Genomic DNA, 18212 nt, shown 5'->3' with positions numbered 1-18212 from the left:
TTTCTAAAGAAGAAATACCGAATCTTAGAGCTATGATCGCTTTCTGAACCAACTTCACAAGAAGTCGGTATAAACCCGATTAGTTGGATTAATCCGGGAAAATCAAGTTGCAACCTTACTGGTTAAATATTGAACTGTAGTGTGCCTACACAACAGCTCACTTCACACTTACATAGATATACATATACGTATATACAAGTCTTACAAAGATACATATGTATATACATAAGTGTTTAGAAAACTGCTAATTCGCTCGGGATTATTTAGAATTTATTGTTATTGTTTACACGCGACAAAGTCCTATTAGTAATAAAATAATAACGGCAAACAAGAAGTGGAAAATTTCGTATCCGTTGTTGTTGTTGTTGTAGCGGCAGAATTCTGCGAGTTGACCGTCCTTGGCCGGATAAAAGTCCGGGTCCGCTCCGGTTACGTAGACCCCGACTGTCGTGAGAACGGATTTCGTATGCGTCTTCTGTGGTGTCCGGTTAGCTACTCTATAACTCAATAATGATTATACCGATTTTTATCTTTGACTTCCTGAATTCGGTACAACGTTACGAAGTACGACGGTTCAGCTAGTTTGTTGGCATGTCTGTTCAATTCTGGCTTACCACCCATGGTGTAGCCCACCTGGTGCATCTAAATATGTACATATGTACTATATACTTGTATATGAAAAAAATACCCAAAAAAATCTATGTAAACAAATGGAACATACTTTAATGAATGTTATGCGAATTCATCATGAGTTGATAAAATAACCCAATATCACGGAATCTTCGCGTGTGGCCGAAATGATATCAATAAGCACGCGTTGGACAACTGATGTGTCTTTTTTTAATGAAAAAATGAACAAGAGTGTCGACCACTGCTGATCCACTTATAATTGTTCGAAATAACAAATCGATTAATATACCACACAACCATACAGCGGTAAACATTAGAGTGGGTCGCTCAAATAAAGCCAATGTTTTTATTTCTGGTCATCAGCTTATGTTATGCAAAGCTGCAATCCTCACAACAGCCGGTGCTACGATATCGGAATTAAGCAGTATTTTATCCGTCCAAGGGCTGTTTTTTCGGGGATCTAACCCTGCTTGAATCGGTAAATAATATGTTAATACTATCATCAACCATGCAATTGCTCTCTTACCAATTTCCAGAAGTCAGTTTCTTTATACTTACCTCAGTGAACCAATGAATCGCTTAGGCACAATTTAACAAATCAGCCGAATGATTTAAAATCGAAAAAACACTTTAACAGCATTTACATACACATCCATTTGCGACATATTTCGCTATATATTCTTTGTATATGATATTAAATTATATTAAAATTACAATAAAAATCGAATGTACTGCGCTTTTGGAAAGTCAACTTAGTATATTATTGTGTATAGTTATAAAACATGATTTTTGCCTCCTCTGTCCCAACGGATCTATATAAACACTGCTCACTTAAGTATGGACCACTTGAACTGTTCGCGCGCCGATTGCAAAACCTGTAAAGGCATGAGAGTTTATTACAAAATGTTAAACAAATTTATAAAAAAAATTTTGCAAATATTTACTGAGAATATGAGTAATATTAAGTATTTAAATACTGTTGTATAATTAAAGAAAAGTAAAATTTTCTTGAATTTGTTGCATTTATTTAATAATGACGTAAAGTATATAACAATAGTAATAACAATAGAGAAGCACTTCTAAATTGCAAGAAAATGTTTCCGCTTTAGCAGCTGTTTTCGGCATAAAGAAAAGGTAAAAAGTTGTGAATAAATTAATTTTAAAACAGAGGTAAAATATGTTTATTTTCGTAAAACCACTTCTTATACTGATACTGATGAGGAGAATGTAGCAAAATATTACACAAATTGAGGTAAACATTAAAAAGCATACAAACATCAACCGATTTAAAAGTAAAATAATATACACTTCAACGTTTAGCATATTTTTATTTTCATACACTTTTGAATTAGCTAAAAAGTACGATATTTTCAGTACATTTACACCAATCTTGAGATTTGCTTATACATACACTGGTATAAATGTAACTACATATATGCTTAGGCGCTTATTACTGAGGGTTTACTTGAATGTTTGGCATTCATTACGAGGCACTTACATTTACAACGGACTACAAGCATACGTACATAACTGATATTGAACGAAAAAATTTGCTTAGCAAATATTTCAATTTAATAATAATTAATTTCGAGATTTTTTTGAATACATTTAGGTAAACGACCAAAAGGGAAGGTTTGAAAATCTACGTAAGCGCAATTCGAGAGCAATTCTTTCTTTTTCTAGTGACAAGGCATCTATACGATAAATGTGTCGTACTACCAAAATAGTCCATTGATTTTATTAGTTACCTGCGCGACGGTCTGCTCGGCGATGGGAATGTCATCGTTGCGCAAATCCACACGTTTAACCACTGAGGAGGGATCTGCGTCCAGTATAACTCTACGTCAAATAGACAAAAACATTTAAACATGACACAAATTCTGGTCCGATTTCAATACATACCCGCCGTCACAGATTTCGTCGAATGCCAGCATAATAATCTCTAGATTATCCAAAACCAAACGCTTTTCAACATTCTTCTTCAGAATCAAGCTTATCGAATCGTATAGGCAATTCAATACAGACAGTAGAATCAATTCATTCTCATAAGCACTGCCCATTACGTAGAAAAATAAGTCCACATTACTTTTGTAGACGCAGGTAAGGCCATCCAACATGATAATTTCCGTATTGGATCGGTGTGTTTTGCTGAATAAGTTCTTTTCGAAAGCCTTCTGCTCCTTCACTGTGGGCAATACATTCTTGTCGTAGTACTTGGCCAATATACGGTTGCCATCATTGTCCATGATGCACATACCTTTGATTATGTTAAGTGTGGGCTCCTATTGTTAAAAAACGTTTATTTATCACTTAAACTTTACTATTTTTACAAAATTTACCATCATAAATCCTTCCATTTTATTTTTGATTATTTTCGTCGGCAGAATGATATCTGACAGTTTACATTACACGTCAACCCCTGACAGGGTTGCACACATTTTCAAAATTGACACATACATTTATAATTTTCTATTTTTATACTTTTTTGTTATTTGAAAAGTTTTGTGGAGAATCGTGTATATTTCCCTATTTATCGAAATTATTATTTCATAAAAATGTGTATAGATTACAATTTACAAAATTTCTGAAATACGAGTACCTTTGCATTTAGTGTACTCAGCGGCACCTGTTGGCCTACAATTTGTGGTATACTGTGCCACCTGTTGGATAGAGCTGTAATCAACCACTATTGACAAAAATATTTGTTAGTATTTTCCAATTGCTGGCATCGCTGACATTTCCGCTCAAGTCAAATTAACTTTTCCATTAACAATAGTAAGTGACAGCTAAATTTAAAATTGAAAGAAAAATTTACAACGTTTTTCAATTTTCGATCAGGAACCCCGTTTATATTTCCTATTACGCTATACAATTATTAAAGCAATATATGTTTTTATTTGTAGCATATTTTCCATAAATATTTAGATAAATACAACCATATATTTTATACGAAATGGATGTTATACAGAAAATGGATCAGGCAACAGTCACTGAGACGCCCAAGGCCAAGCGTCGCTCAAAGGAGAAATTGGCGAAGATTCTTGAGGACGCCATGGCCGGCAATGATGACCTTAGCAACGCAGGGGGAGGTAAAAAGGGAGCCAAGATACATCTAAAACAAAAGGTAGTCCTGTTGTCGGAAGAGAACCAAAATCTGAGCAAAGCTATCAACGTGAAAAATGCGGAGATAACAGATTTGAAGCGATCAGTCCAATCGCTAAATGAGGTTCTCAACTCGGTGCCCATCGATGAATTGCGTTGTAATTCGTCTATAGCGAGTTCCAAATTATTAGAGTTAAGCAAGAAAAATCGCTTGCTGCGAGCCGAACTGGAAAGCACCAAGAATAAAGTTAACAAGAAAGAATTGCAAATCCAAAAGCTAGAGCGAGACTTAAAACTTCTCGAGGATAAGCTGCACAAAGGAACCACTGAGACTCCAAAGGTGTTTATTGGCGCCTTTTTTGACTACAAATACTTACAAGCTTGTTTCTTCTAGGAGCCGTCGGATGAGCTGCGGGTTAAATTAAACGCTATTCAGCAGAAGCTCTTCGAGACACGCAATAAAAATACCGAATTACAAAATCAACTGAAGCTCGCACAAAAGTGTCTGCAGCAAGAAATCGGAGAAAACTTTAACTTGGCTACAATGGCATCGCAGACGCAGAACTCCAACTGGCGTGGACGCGCCCAGCAAATCATACATCTGCAGCAGAAAGTCCACGAATTAAAAGAGCGCCTGGAAATCGTAGACAGGCAGTACGCGGAGGGTATTCCCATCACCTTTGCCACCGATGATGTCCCGCATGCTGATTTGGCGGCCTCACACACAGCAAAGAGCGGTGCACGCTCGGCGGGTGGACACGCGGAAGCAAGCGTTGCGTCGAATGTCAGCGCCACCTCCTTCGATCGCTACAACACAGTCGTGCGAAAAACCGAGATATTGCATCGGGCCAAGGTGGAGGGTCTAGAGAAAGAGATCGCATCACTTAAAGCGCAACTAGAAGAGCAGCGAGGCAAGGTGTTGGCACTCAAAGTGCGGAACAAGACGCTCAACGACGAAGTCTTGAAGTACAAAGTAAAGGCGAGTTCCCTTGAAGAACAAACCGATTATAACGGCTTGAATCTGGCGAATATGAACGAGAAAATGAATGTGCAACGTTACCACTATGAAAGTCGTTTGGAAGAGATGGCGAGACAACTAAACGACCTGAAGCGCATACATAAGGACGGTGCCTTTCGTGAGGAGGAATTGCGACTGAAATTGGAAAACATGGAAAATTTGTTACAAAGCAAAGAAACACACATCGAGGACTTGAATCAGACAATAACGCGTTTGGAAACTGATCTGAAAGCCTTATCTGGAGGTTTTCTGTTCTCATGCCGCGAACTACGCAAGGTGAGCAAAAGTGTGCATGAGTTCCGCGATAATTAACGTTATCTCCTACAGGAAGAATTCATAACTATACTCGACTCCTTGGAAGCCGAGAAGAACGAACTGCTCAAACATAACAAAACACTCGTTGAACGCAGCGAGCAGGATCGTGCAAAGAACGACACATTGCACGAACAGCTGGCCAAACAGAAGGTGCGTCTTTCGCGCATGGAAGCGCGTATGCGTGAGCTGGAGAAGGAACTTGAGCTACAATCCGAACGGAAAAAGCGCTCGCAACGCATCGCAGACTACGTGAGCAGTGTAAATTCAACCGCATCCATGGGCACGTTCGTTTTTGAGAATACTTCGCAAAATGCTTTGTCACAAAGAGCTATCGATGAGTTCACACCGGCACAGGTGTACCAAATGAAGCATGAGTAAGCAAATAGTCGGAAATTGTTTGTGATAACTGTATAAAACTCTTCTCTAATTCTCTTCGATTAGGCTCGAATATGCGCAGGAAAAATTAGCATACATGAGCGAAAAGGTGGCGCATCTGCAGGAAGAAAAAGAGAATGACGCGCGCTCTTTTGCGGAGATTATCAACAGCTCCAAAGGTGTTGTGCTCGAGACAATATTGGGCAATCGCAGCAATGCTTCGTTGTCCGTGGAGATCAGCACCGGCACCTCGGTGTAGATTCAGCTCTCATCTATTGAGGAGTATAAAAATATCAATTTGGCTGCAGTGGCGTTCGTTTATGCAAAAATCTCTTACCATCTCCGTTTTGAAATTGCGTAAAATTTTATTCATAATGCTTCCGTAATTCAGTTTCTTCCGACCAGCTGAGGGAAACAGCTGTTCCTTGCAGGGTTCACCGTTTTATTATGCAAATATGCGAAACACTTGGAATATTTTCACATTCAAATTACTAGTAGCGTGGCTTTTGATAAATAAAACAATTATTTCAAGTTTTATTGAACTTATTTTTATTTATATTTTATTGCTATTGCCATTATTTTTACGCACCCTACGTTTGGAAAATTTACTAATTTTTGTTCGATACTGTTGCGATCTTCGTTTTCGAAGTTTTATGTATGATTTTATTCAGTTACATTTAATGCTGCATGAATTGTGACCTTTAGTTGAATGCTTTTTGTAGTCTGTGGAAAGTGAAAAACTCACTGTTTGAAAATATTTAGTATAGTATTGAATACTTGTAGTTCGTTTTTGCATTATGTTTTTTACTTTTACTTTTAGGATGTACAGTTTGTTTATACTTAGATATATATTTGTTTTCAGAAAGACTAAGACAAGACTAAACAATTTTGAAAACTTTGCTTTTATTTGACTTAAAAAGTATTTATTTTTTTTTTAGTTTTTAATTATAATTTATATATTTGGCAAACATTCGAAAATATGAGGATTAAAGTCTAAATAAAATAACTGTATATATGTATATCTTGTGTGAGTATTTACAAACACTTTTACTTTTTCTCTTTATTTATATGACAAACAACGTATTTTGGTATTCAACAAGTTTTTTAATTTATTTTTAGTCGTATAAAAAAAAGACAAAAAGGGCAGAGGTTGAAAAAAAATATTATTAAAATAAAATAGCTACAAAATTTTAGAAAACAAATTTTGAAATTATAATATTTAATGTCATAAAAAATAATTAAAAAAAATTAAAGTAAAAAACAAAAATAAAAAATAATATAAAAATTAAAAAAAAAATAAAAAAAAAATTAAAAAAAAAACATTTTTAATCAAAAAAAATATTATATAAATTTCGCCAAAACAAAATGTGACATTTTACAATTTTTTTTATTCTCATAAAGTTGTTTCATCATAAAAAATTAAAAAAAAAATTAAAAAAGAAAATGAAATAAAATAAAAAAGTAAAAACTTATTTAATGAAAATTAAAATATTATATAAATTTCGCCAAAATTAAAAAAAAATTAAAAGAATAAAATAAAAAATTAAAATAAAAAGTTAAAAAAATAAATATAAAAAATAATACTAATAATAAATAAAAAAAAATAAATATTAAAAGAAAAAATAAAATAAAAATAAAAAAAAATTAAAAACATATTTAACATTTTACAATATTTAGTTTTATTATTTTAGAAAGTTGTATCACTTATACCTACTTTTTACGATTTCATTGATTTGATAAACACGATAGTCCTTTATTTCATGAAAGTACGCTCACTATTATTTACTAATTATTTATTTATGTATGTTATGTACGTATTCAAGCAATGATTAATGCATATGTATATCGTCAACTAAAATGCAAAACAACAAAAAAATCAAAATTTTTATTGCTTACGATTGACTGCAACATATTACATATACAATAAATAAAATTTTAAGCTTCCGCCAACCAATAATATAACCAATATATAATCACTTTATAACCAAAGCTTAAAATTTCGTTTCTATTAAACGTTTTTCATTCGCCAGTAAACTTATGAAGAGTGATTTTACTTTTTTTGCATTTTAGATGACGATATGAACATACATATGTATGTACGTATGTATATATGTATGTACGTATGTATAGTATGTATTTATTTATGTATGAATGACTACGTATAGTTAAGCATTATTCAAGGTTGCTGCAAATAAAAGGCACTTTAGGGATTTAATTGTTAGTAATCAGATCCTTTCAATGTTTTTCTTGTTTTTATTGTAAGAATTAGTCCTATCTATTATAAATTAGTATACGCCTTCGTTGCTATCAAAATTTTCCGCACAAACATCACTCATCGAATTTTCTAATGATTTACTAAGTTTTTGTAAAAACACAAGAGTAGCTAAATCTGTAAATACTCAGTCCAATGGGCGTCACTAGAGGCATCACATGATAACCGGTTATTACTTAGATAATCGTTATTGTTTTAGAGTATAAAAAGCAGTTGGTTGTTATTCTATTCAAATTGTTTGCGGCCACATTCATTTATTGGCCAATATTTAGTTGATATCTATAGCATTATATACTTATGTATGTATACATATGTATTTATAATATAGTATATTGACTAACCTAAGTGTTAGAGTATCGAGTCAGTATTGCAAAATCGATTGAATGTCCTTCAGCTAAATGCTTTTATCTGTTTTAAGGTTAAATGCGCCTAATTTACGGCACATATCCGCCATAATATGTCCTAGTTTTTATAAATAGTTCTTTTTATGCAGTCCGCCGAATTCATTACATACACTTTTTGGGTATATAAAGTTGATTGTTTCTACACAACGTACTTTATTCAAAAACTTTCGTAAATGCACAAGCATCCTGAATGGAAACGAAGCAAAAATTATGTTGAAATTAAAATATAAATCAAAAGAATTTAATAAAACAATAAAGGGAGTTAGTTGTTATTGTTGTTGCTGCTGTGAGGGGTACCTAATCCCCTTTAGGATGGCAAGAATTAGTTAAGTTGTCATCAACATCATCCAACGGTAGGCCCAGGAAACACCCTGTTTCGACGGGGTAGGACCAAAGCGAAAAGGGTGTCAGATGTGTAGGGTTCGCAGGACACATATTAATTAAGCTGTTGTCTTGGAAATATTCATATTTGTTTGAAAATATTTAACTGTTTATTTTAGGCAACTGAAATCTAGTAAACAAGTGACTGAAACCACTTATTTTTCCATTTTAAGCCTTTTCAAGCTTATTCCTAAATACCTAAGCTTAATTTCATTATTATTTTCCGCTATTCAGACTTTCAATACCATTTTTTATATACTAATACTTGTAATATATAATATTCCTGCGTCACAATGAATACAGTGTGCTAAAAAAATAAAAATGTAAAATACACAGTCGGAAACGATATTTCAATAAAACGTGTTTAAAATAAAACATATTATATAAAAATAAAAATTATAATATAAATTATAAAATAAAAGTAAAAAAAATATTTATAAAAGAAAAACTACATACTTATATGATATACAAAAAATGTTTATAAAAAATATATACATACATATGTACATATATAACAATAATAGAAGAAAAAACATCCATACATAAAAATATAAAAAATGATAAAACTATAAAATTTATTTTACGTTGTTTATAAAATATATATATTAATTATATATAAAAAATGGTAAAATTATAAATTTTTATTTTAATTTGTATTTTTTTTTATTAAAAACTTATACTTTGAACAAAAATAGTAATTGAAAAAAAACAAGCAAAGTGGCATACAGTGGTGGTCAAAATATTTGCAACCAAAATCAAATGTTTGTTTCTACCATTTTTTGTTGTTAAAGAAATGTTTGTGTTCTTTGCTTTTCTTTTTTCCAAGCTTTAGTTGTTGTATTTGTCACATATGGTATGGACTGTTAAAATTGTCATTTTAGCCTATAAGAAAAACAAAGCAATATTTTGGAGAATATGAAATCAAGTATTCAAAACATTTGCAACTGATATTTGTTGTATTTTTTATTATTTTGCTACTTAACAAAACGCTAATTATAACGGTAATCGCATTCCACATAATTAATGAAACTTCATGCGTTTTTCACCTCTTTTAATGCCTTTTTACCACTATAAGCAAATGAATTAATGTTTTTTTTCATGAATAAAGGAATACTTTATCAAAAGTTAAAAAATGTTTTTAAATAAAAAATTCATTATGGTTGCAAATGTTTTGACCACAATGTATTCCGTACGAATTTTAGAAAATATGTGTTGCCACTTTGTAGCACACTGTATTCACCGTCTTCACTGTGGCGCGTATAAAATATTTAATTCACGATGCCAATTGTTGCAGCTTTATTATCATATTTAATTCACAATGATTTGTTGTAGCCAACTAATTATTCAAACGCAGACACTTTAAATAAAATAACAAAAAAAAAAAATTCGCACGCTTTAAGAATTTTCCTGCTACAAAACTTTAAAGCAATAAATTCGTTGGAAGATTTGACAAAAAAAAAACGATTGCAAGCGCTTTTGCAAATCAGAAAGTCAAATAAACCCAAAAAATTCGATTTTTATGAACTCTTCGCAGCGTAAAAACCAACACTAATCCGCTCAGATTGCCTGAATTCAGCCATAAACATATAAAGTGCTCGTAATCGTAGTAGCAATTTCGCTTTTAACACTTTTGCATTCGGTTTGTGATTTTTATTGAAAGATTTTTTTATTTCTTTACTAATTAAATTTAATTACATTGTATGCCAGTGTTTATTGTATTTTGTTTGTGTATATACGTACTATATAAATTTTATATAATATATGCATGTATGTATATTTATAATATATGTAAACGTATATATCTAAGTTGTGATATAACAAACATTATCATCTGCAAATTCCTTTCAATTCAAAATGGTTGTGTTAATGAGTTTTTGTTTTTTTTTTCTTTTTTAATAAAAGTGTTTAATTTAGTTTATGTTTTTTGCTTTTCTTTATCATTTTGTTTGTTTTTAACAACAATAATTGCGGCGTTGTGGCGACGCTTTGCATTTGCATTTATCTTACTACTCTCACAACAAACGTCTGCTTTAACTCCCGTTAGGAGCATTTAATTAATTATTGAATAAGTTCGGCCGCATGCAGCCTAGGGACCAACACAATGCACTTTCGCTGTTCGAAAGTGGAGCAATCCAAATTTTGCAACACAATACATACACACACACACATGTATATATGCATGTAGTGGGTGCAAGTGAAATTCGTTTGGCGATATGGATATCGTATGGAAATCAAAAGACATGATTGAAATAATAATAAAAATCAGTCTCGACTTGTGGCTGATTGCTTGGCTTTTGTGGATTAGTGGATTTCATGTCCCTAGGGCTGTGTGGCTCATGATAATGATTATGATGGTTGTGGTGGTGGTGGTGATTGTGGCTGTGGTAGTTATCATCATCGAAATTCTTCAAATGATCGGCATCATAATCATTATTGCTATCAGCTATAAATATGTTAATGAAGAATATTAAGACGACTACCAAATAAAGGATACAAATTAGTATTACAACAAATTGATGATGACAACAACAATAATATAACATTCCCTATTATATAACGGCTTGTTCCACATAGTTGGCGGGCAGCATTCCGGTCTTGCCAGTACGTTCGACGCGTCCGGTCATCCAACCGGAATCGGCTGACTCCACCTCAAAGATAACGTCGCCTTCGCGGAAGCTCACTTCATCGGTGTCCTGGGCCTCATAATCGTACAGTGCGCGATACACACGCTGGCAAAAGAAAAAATAAAAAACAATATTATTTATTTGTAGAAAAATTTTATAGTTTTTAGTTTCTAATAGACGAAATAAGCTGCTACAAGCTATTGAAAATATTTTAGGTTAGTTCTACAAGACTTTTGATAAAGTCTGTTTTAGGAAAAACTGCGCAAAAAAAGAAGTTTTCAATGGATCCCTAAAGCAAGATTTGATAATTTTCGTCAAACAAAAAATTCAAGTGAGCTTTTTTACTATGTTTGGAAGCAACTTTTTTATTACTTTGAGAAAGCTACGTGGGGTTATTTGCTCACCTAAAATCGCAAGCATAAGCTTGTAGAATTGAAAATATATTACGGCGGAGAGATTGGCTAATTAGATCAATGTTTCCTTGGTAAGCTTGGTAGATAATTGAAAAAATACTTATTAATTAAGAAGATTTAACTATTCAGATTTGAGATTGAATTATGAGAATTAGTTTAACACATACTAAATGCAAATTGAAGAATCGCATATTTCCAAAAACTCTCTCTCTCTCTTTCTAGAAAAAATATTAAAGAGTATTTCTCAGCCGAACGAAATTGTATGAAATAAATTCGACTACAGAGGAAGCTCTACTTAAGATACCTATAACATTGACACTGAACCCTCAACGCATGCATATATATGAGGCACTGAGAACGCACTAACTTGAAAATCAATTTCAGTCTATCGTAAACTTACCAGATTTGACTTCGATTGTTGCTGTTGCATCATTTGTTGATAATACTGTTGCTGTTGTTGTTGTTGCTGCTGCTGAAGCGCCCGTTGTTGCTGCTGTTGATGCAATAATTGCTGTTGTTGTTGTTGCTGTTGCTGCTGATGTTGTTGTTGCGACTGTTGCTGATGCAATTGGTGATGCGATGCCGTCTCACTGGCCAAGGAGCTATAAATGCCGTTAGCAGGGTCTATGTCAGCTATGGAGCCGATGCGCTTCGGATAGGCATTGTTCACTACAGTGCAAAGAAATAGAATTAATTAAAACCACATGGCACTGCATTAAATATCGTAAGAACGTTACTAGGCGACAACGTAAAGAACACAAGAAGCGCGCTTAGCGATAAACGGGACTCATGTTTAGGAATGACCATGAAACAATTTGCTTAGGGCAGACGACAAACGCACAAAATGTTCGAAATGCTTCAAACTCCCCATTTACAGTTTACAATAGTATACTACCGTTATTATTTACAACCAAACAGGGCGTGTACTTTACATATTTAGTTCATTTGAAATGATTAGCCACGACGGGCACTAGCCTACACTCACCCGAACCACGACTGTCCGAGCTGTATATGAGCGTTGTACTGGGTCGGCCGGTGTTGGGCATGGGGCGTGGCCCATCGGTCAACGGATCGTAGTCGGCAATCTTTCCGATGCTGTTCACCGCGCCGGCTGTTGCACTGCCGTTATTCACCAGGCCGCCGCTGCCGACACTTGGGTGACTGTGATTGCTGTTGCTGCCGCCTATGGCCGCGCCGGTGCTGACGGCGCCGTTGCTGTTGTGATGCGTCAGCCCGCCTGGTGCACCGCCCAACGATGTGCTTGACGAGAAGTGACTGTTGTAGTTGTTACTGGCGTAGATTTGCTGGGTCGCTTGCGGACCACCGCCGTGCCCAGTGCCGGCGACGGCACCGTTGTTGGCGTTGGCGGCGCTGACCGCGTTGCTGTTGCTGTGATACGAGGCGGTCTTCTGTGGCTGCTGCTGCTGCTGTTGTTGTTGTTGTTGATAACTCAAATGGTTATTGTTGCTATTGTTGCTGCTGTTGGCCGTGGCGGCGCTCGTGTAGTTGTCATACTGGTCATAGGCGGCGCTGTTGGTCCCGCTGCCATAGCCGCCCCCGCCGCCGCCGGCGCTGGCCACATTCTCGTTGAGGTGCGCGGCTTGTGCGCCACCAGTTGGATGATGGGAGTTGTGCAGAATTGCCGAACGCAATTGATTGTACGTGTTTGACGATTGCTGCTGTTGTTGTTGTTGGTGCGGCTGGATTGGTTGATTTGCTGCCGCTGTTGGATACAAATGTGATGTTTGTTTAATGGGTTGTTGCTGTTGCTGTTGCAGCATTTGTTGTTGCTGCTGTTGTTGGTGGTGGTGTTGTTGCTGTTGCTGTTGCAACAATTGCTGTTGTTGCTGGTGATATTGTTGGCGTAGCGCCTGTGGCTGCTGGTAATGTTGGTATTGTTCGTGTTGTTGGCCATGTTGTGCATGTTGTTGTAGGTGGTGGTGTGGATGGTGTTGGTAGTGTTGTTGTGATGCCTGCTGTTGTGCCTGATAATTTTGATGTTGTTGCTGTGCTGGCGGCGGCGCCTGATAGTGTGCATGTGTGTTCTGCTTGTGCAGCTGTGCTTGCTGTTGTTGTTGCTGCTGTAGCTGTTGTGATTGCAGTGTTTGCTGTCTGTGATTGTGACTTTGAGTGTGCTGCTGCTGCAGCGCCTGCTGCTGCTGGTGTTGCTGGCTATTGTAAATGTGTGTACTGCCGCTGCTGGCAGCTGCCTGAGTGCTGGACACTATGGCGGCCGTGTTGAGGGGCTGGTGCTGTATCGGTGGCGGTGGCAGTGTGGCGGCGGCCGCTGCAGCTGCTGCTGTTGGTGGTGTGGGAGCATATTGTGAGAACTGTTCGGCAGCCAATGTTTCAGAGAAATACTCCGTTTCCTCTGAATTTTTTTTAAAGCGCAAAGTCGTGCATTTTTTCACACAATTTTCAATTCGTTTTTGTGTTTGTTGTTGGATGCAGTTTTCAAATGCGATTTGCAATGAGTGTGTTGATGAGGGTGCACAAGATGGGTGGTTGTGTTCAGGTGCCGTCAATGAAGGGTTAATAATTGTCGCGCAGGCAGTGATGATTGCACGAGCGTGTGCGTGTGTATGTATGTACAGTGTTCGCAATGTCGTTTGGCGCATTAAGTTGTTTGTGTATTTTGTTTTGTGTGTGTTTTTTTTCATTTTTTAGCCACCACAAAATGAAAACGTAAACAGACAACACATGCACGATGTCACAGATGTAAAAATGAAACAAAAAAGCAAATAAAAATGAACAAGTGTTTCGTAACTGTATAACAATTTAATGTGTGTCTAGCACTCGTTTAAATAAGTAAGTATGTATGTGGGTGTATTGTTGTTGCATTGTATGAGTTTTGATACTTTAAATGCAGTGAGTACAATATGACAGGCTCTATGAACCACAAGTTACCTCAAGTGTAACGAATAATTATGTTTTGAATATTATTTCTGCTTTGCCATGCTAATTAGGCATTAAACAGTTTATAAAATAAAATTTTGGTAGTAGATAAAGTCTTTTCGTATTTTGTCAATAGATAATGCAACGGCATCTAAAGAATTTAAGCAAAAAAAAATAATAATTCGGGAAATTGAAAAAAAGTTACAGCTGTTCAAAAATGAGTAAAAATAATGAAGAAATTCGCTTTATTTTGAAATTTTTGTATAAAAAAAGGAAGAATGCCACGCAAGCCACCAATGAAATTTGTGAAGTTTACGGAGACGATGCTGTATCAGTTCGCGTAGCACAACAATGGCTCGCTCGCTTCCGTTCTGGAAATTTCTATGTGTGAAAGACACCTCACTTTGGTCGACCTATCGTTGAAAAAGTCGATGAAATGATGGCAAAGATTAACCATATGACAGCCATGACATCGTTAAGGAACTTAACATTTATCACAAAACTGTTTTGAACTATTTAAAAAAGAAGCTCGAACCTGTCTAAAAAAAGAAGCTCGATGTTTGGGTACCACATGAATTGTCTCTGAAAACTTTAATGAACCGAAATAACATCTCCTTCTTCTTTGCTGAAACGAAATGAAATCGAACCATTTCTGAAGCGAATGGTAACAGAAGACGAAAAGTGGATCAAATACGACAATAATGTGCGAAAAAGATCATGGTCCAAGCCTGGTGAAGGTCAACAAATGCTCGGAAATCCAGAATTGACGCCTCGAGAGGTGACTGTTTGGTGGGATTGGAAAGGAATCAGCCACTATGAGCTGCTCCAGCCTGGTCGAACGATTGATTCTACATTTTACTGTCAACAACTGATGAGATTGAAGTAAGCAATCGATCACCACGACCAGAACTGATCAACACAAAGGGCTTCGTTTTCCATCAGGACAACGCTACAGCACACACATCTTTGATGACTCGGCAATAACTGGTAGAACTTGGCTGGGAAGTTTTGATGCATCCAACATATAGCCCTGACCTTACACCATCGGACTATCATTTGTTTCGGTCAATGCAGAACTCCCTTAATGGAGTAAAGTTGGCTTCAAGAGAAGCCTGTGAAAATTACTTGTTGCAGTTTTGCGCTGAGATACCAGAAAAGTTTTACACTGATGGAATAATGTCTCTAACGGCAAAATGGCAAAAAGTGGTTGATCAAAATGGTACATATTTGGTTCATTAAAGTTCATTATAAATATAAAAAAATAAGTTGAAGTTTGATTAGAAATACGAAAAGACTTTTTCGACTATCCTTTAATTAAAAGTAATAAGATTAATCTATGAAAGTATGATATACTAAACTACAAAAATGCCTTAAAATTTTTCTTCTTTCATTATTTTCATCATAGCCACTATTTTCATCCTAAAAAAAACTACACTGTGCTACAAACTAAGATTGTATTTGAGTATGTACATATGTATTTCTTTGTACCAGAGAGAGCCATAACCATTTTAGGAGATTAAATTTAAATAAAAATTTTTATCAAAAATCAATTTACAATTAGCTCTAGTCTACTGTACAGTTTTAGTTCGATGATCCAAACACAATGCGGCAGTTATGTATGGAATAATTAATGAAAAAGCTTAAATTTGTACACTAACGAGCATAATGTGAGCACATAAAATGAATCAGACTGAGGCAGGCGCAAAGCCGGGTGCACACTTTTCATAATTATAAATAAATATACAACACATTGCTTGTTTACGGCAAATAGTGAAGCATCACATACCTCGGACGTCGGCGATCTCAGCTGCTTCGCGCTGCTTCTCCATGGCTGCCTTCTTCTCCAAGTCGCCATGATACGCAATGTTCGAAATGATTTTTGTATTCTGCTTGATTCGTAATGTTTCGGGATCGTCGGCGACCTGTTGGCAATATATAAATATATGTACATAAATATGTGTGCTCAAATATTGTTTGCAAATAAATAAAATAATTTTTGAAAGTTATACAAGCAATCAATTGGACTTTAATTGTGTGCGAATGTTTCGAAACACATTGAATTTTGCGCATTTCAGCAAGGAAAAATTTTTAATATTTATTTCAACTGTTTAAGCAATTATGCTTAGAAATGCAATATGTTACCACTTGGCATAATTTAAGCGTCATCTTTTTTTTACCAAAAAATCCATTTTAAAATTAGTGTTGTGCTGCTTTCACAGCTTTTTTCGTTGCATTTCACTGACCTGTGTAAATTTGCCTTTAGATTTTTCAAAGTCTTCGTGATACTTCACATTCGATTGGATTTTTGTGTTCTCTGCTATTCGCTTCAGTTCGGGTGTGTCCGCAATGACGGTTGCTTTGGCCTTTGGAATGTGCCTAAAATAAACGTAATATTAATATAAAGAGATAGAAAACATTGTCAAAGAAAATCTAAAAATCTGAGACCACTAAGTATATGAAATACATTGTGACAAAAAATTTCTCCGGTAAATGATATTTCAAAAAAAAGTATTTTGCTGAGTTGGTGGGGTTGTTTTTAATGACTATGCCAAATATGAGCGCGATCTGTCAATCAGTTTGTTTACAGCAGCTGCTTAAGTCGGTACACCTCAACAGCGCGTTGCGATTTTTACAATGGATCAAAATAACGAACAAAGAATTTGTCTAAAATTTTGTATTTCTGACCAAATTTCGTGTGCGGGATCGGTTCGAATGTTGGAAAAGGCGGTGATTCATTTTAATCAGCCGAGAGATCGTTGAAAATATGCTTTGTTCTGGACGACCTTCAACTTTTTCAACTGATGAAAATATTAAAAGAGTGAAGGATATGGTGCTTGAGAATTGTCAGGGGCATGTGTTAGAGAAATATGTAGCAACAGAGCTCGACATCTCTTGGGAGTTCGTTTGAATGATTTTGGTTGATATGTTGGGTATGAAACGCGTTCTTGCTCGACTCGTCCCGATGAAGCTGAATTTTTTCAAAAAGTCTACCGTTAACAGGTCTCTTTAGACATGTTTGATCGTGCGAACTCAGATTACACATTCATTCAGAGCATTATAACTGTCGATGAGACAAGGATTTATGAGTTTGACATGCAAACATGTAAACAATCTTCGAAATGAAATCCGTTTTCTGTCGATCGAAGAGATGAAACAAAATTCGCCGATGGAATTAAAGGCCATCCCAAAAAATGCGTACGAACTTGGGATTAGAAAAATCGTAAGCATAAAGGTTTTACATCTGGAGGGGATTACATTGAGGGCGACAAAATACATATTGATGAATAATTAAATATTTTGCGTTTTATTTACAATTTCCGGGTACTTTTTTGTCACAATGTGTGTTTCAGTATCTAGCAAAGTTGAGTGAATTGAAACCACGACTCTTCATCCACAATTTAACGAAAATGATTTATCAGCAAATAGAGATAGAAGTTCGCTAGCCTACACAAACAGGTGCTACAAGACCTTAAAAATATCAAGAATATAGAGACATCAGATGAACAACCTAGATCCACAACTCGAAAGTGGCTACAAGTCTTAAATGTGCCCAGAATATTTTTAAATTGCCAGCTTAACAAATAATTGCTTACATTATTACAGCGCAGGGCTTACAGCCTCTACCAATTTTTCAAGGAATACATTTCTGGTATTGGAACAAACCTATTCCTAAAATTAAGCATCAGAGTCTACTATAACAACGAAACTCTTTAGCCCAGACCTTCTACCAATGAGGTAACCCCTTAGCGATGCTTCAATAGTAAAGTTTGCCACAACAACTCG

The 18212-nt window shown here is 35.5% G+C and overlaps 3 protein-coding genes across 8 annotated transcripts in view; 1 reads left to right on the top strand and 2 right to left on the bottom strand.

Annotated features, from left to right (window-relative positions):
* Positions 1-1269: 1269 nt before the first annotated feature.
* LOC126763705 (coatomer subunit zeta-1) lies at positions 1270-3079 on the bottom strand. 2 transcript variants are annotated; one of them, XM_050481449.1, is made up of 4 exons: positions 2970-3078; positions 2533-2912; positions 2379-2469; positions 1270-1505 (listed from the first exon to the last, which is right to left on the bottom strand). In XM_050481449.1, exons 1-4 carry the CDS (start codon positions 2985-2987, stop codon positions 1458-1460), a joined length of 537 nt encoding a protein of 178 aa, XP_050337406.1. In that variant the 5' UTR covers positions 2988-3078; the 3' UTR covers positions 1270-1457. The 2 variants fall into 2 exon arrangements, with proteins under 2 accessions (XP_050337406.1, XP_050337407.1); XM_050481450.1 differs by lacking the exon at positions 1270-1505 and adding an exon at positions 1634-1742 and having other exon boundaries at positions 2970-3079.
* Positions 3080-3442: 363 nt separating this feature from the next.
* Positions 3443-5937, top strand: LOC126763687 (coiled-coil domain-containing protein 13). Its single transcript, XM_050481427.1, has 4 exons — positions 3443-4072; positions 4127-5026; positions 5078-5439; positions 5507-5937. The coding sequence occupies exons 1-4, from the start codon at positions 3584-3586 to the stop codon at positions 5697-5699; spliced, it is 1944 nt and encodes a 647-aa protein (XP_050337384.1). The 5' UTR covers positions 3443-3583; the 3' UTR covers positions 5700-5937.
* Positions 5938-10110: 4173 nt separating this feature from the next.
* LOC126763686 (LIM and SH3 domain protein Lasp) overlaps positions 10111-18212 on the bottom strand; it is a 62136-nt gene continuing 54034 nt past the window's right edge. Inside the window, exons 3-7 of one of the 5 annotated variants that reach the window (XM_050481422.1) lie at positions 16673-16805; positions 16216-16351; positions 12520-13905; positions 11935-12203; positions 10111-11226 (exon numbers count right to left, since the gene is read on the bottom strand). In XM_050481422.1, coding sequence (XP_050337379.1) covers positions 11047-11226; positions 11935-12203; positions 12520-13905; positions 16216-16351; positions 16673-16805 — 2104 coding nt within the window. In that variant the 3' untranslated portion in view covers positions 10111-11046. The remainder of the gene's footprint in view (positions 11227-11934; positions 12204-12519; positions 13906-16215; positions 16352-16672; positions 16806-18212) is intronic. The other 4 variants (XM_050481423.1, XM_050481424.1, XM_050481425.1 and 1 more) reach the window with 4 other exon arrangements.

The sequence above is a fragment of the Bactrocera neohumeralis genome, chromosome 6 (assembly GCF_024586455.1).
Source record: "Bactrocera neohumeralis isolate Rockhampton chromosome 6, APGP_CSIRO_Bneo_wtdbg2-racon-allhic-juicebox.fasta_v2, whole genome shotgun sequence".
NCBI classification, from domain to species: Eukaryota; Metazoa; Arthropoda; class Insecta; order Diptera; family Tephritidae; genus Bactrocera; species Bactrocera neohumeralis.
Note: the sequence above shows the minus strand (reverse complement) of the source record. Positions and strands in the feature narration are given on the sequence as shown.

Coding starts and splice junctions, on each gene's coding strand:
- LOC126763705 (XM_050481449.1), bottom strand. Junction 2,470..2,532: donor GACGAAATCTGTGACGGCGG/GTATGTATTGAA, acceptor TATTTGACGTAG/AGTTATACTGGACGCAGATC. Junction 1,506..2,378: donor CCGAGCAGACCGTCGCGCAG/GTAACTAATAAA, acceptor ATGCCTTTACAG/GTTTTGCAATCGGCGCGCGA.
- LOC126763687 (XM_050481427.1), top strand. CDS start 3,584: ATGGATGTTATACAGAAAATGGATCAGGCAACAGTCACTGAGACGCCC. Junction 4,073..4,126: donor GAACCACTGAGACTCCAAAG/GTGTTTATTGGC, acceptor TGTTTCTTCTAG/GAGCCGTCGGATGAGCTGCG. Junction 5,027..5,077: donor CATGCCGCGAACTACGCAAG/GTGAGCAAAAGT, acceptor TATCTCCTACAG/GAAGAATTCATAACTATACT.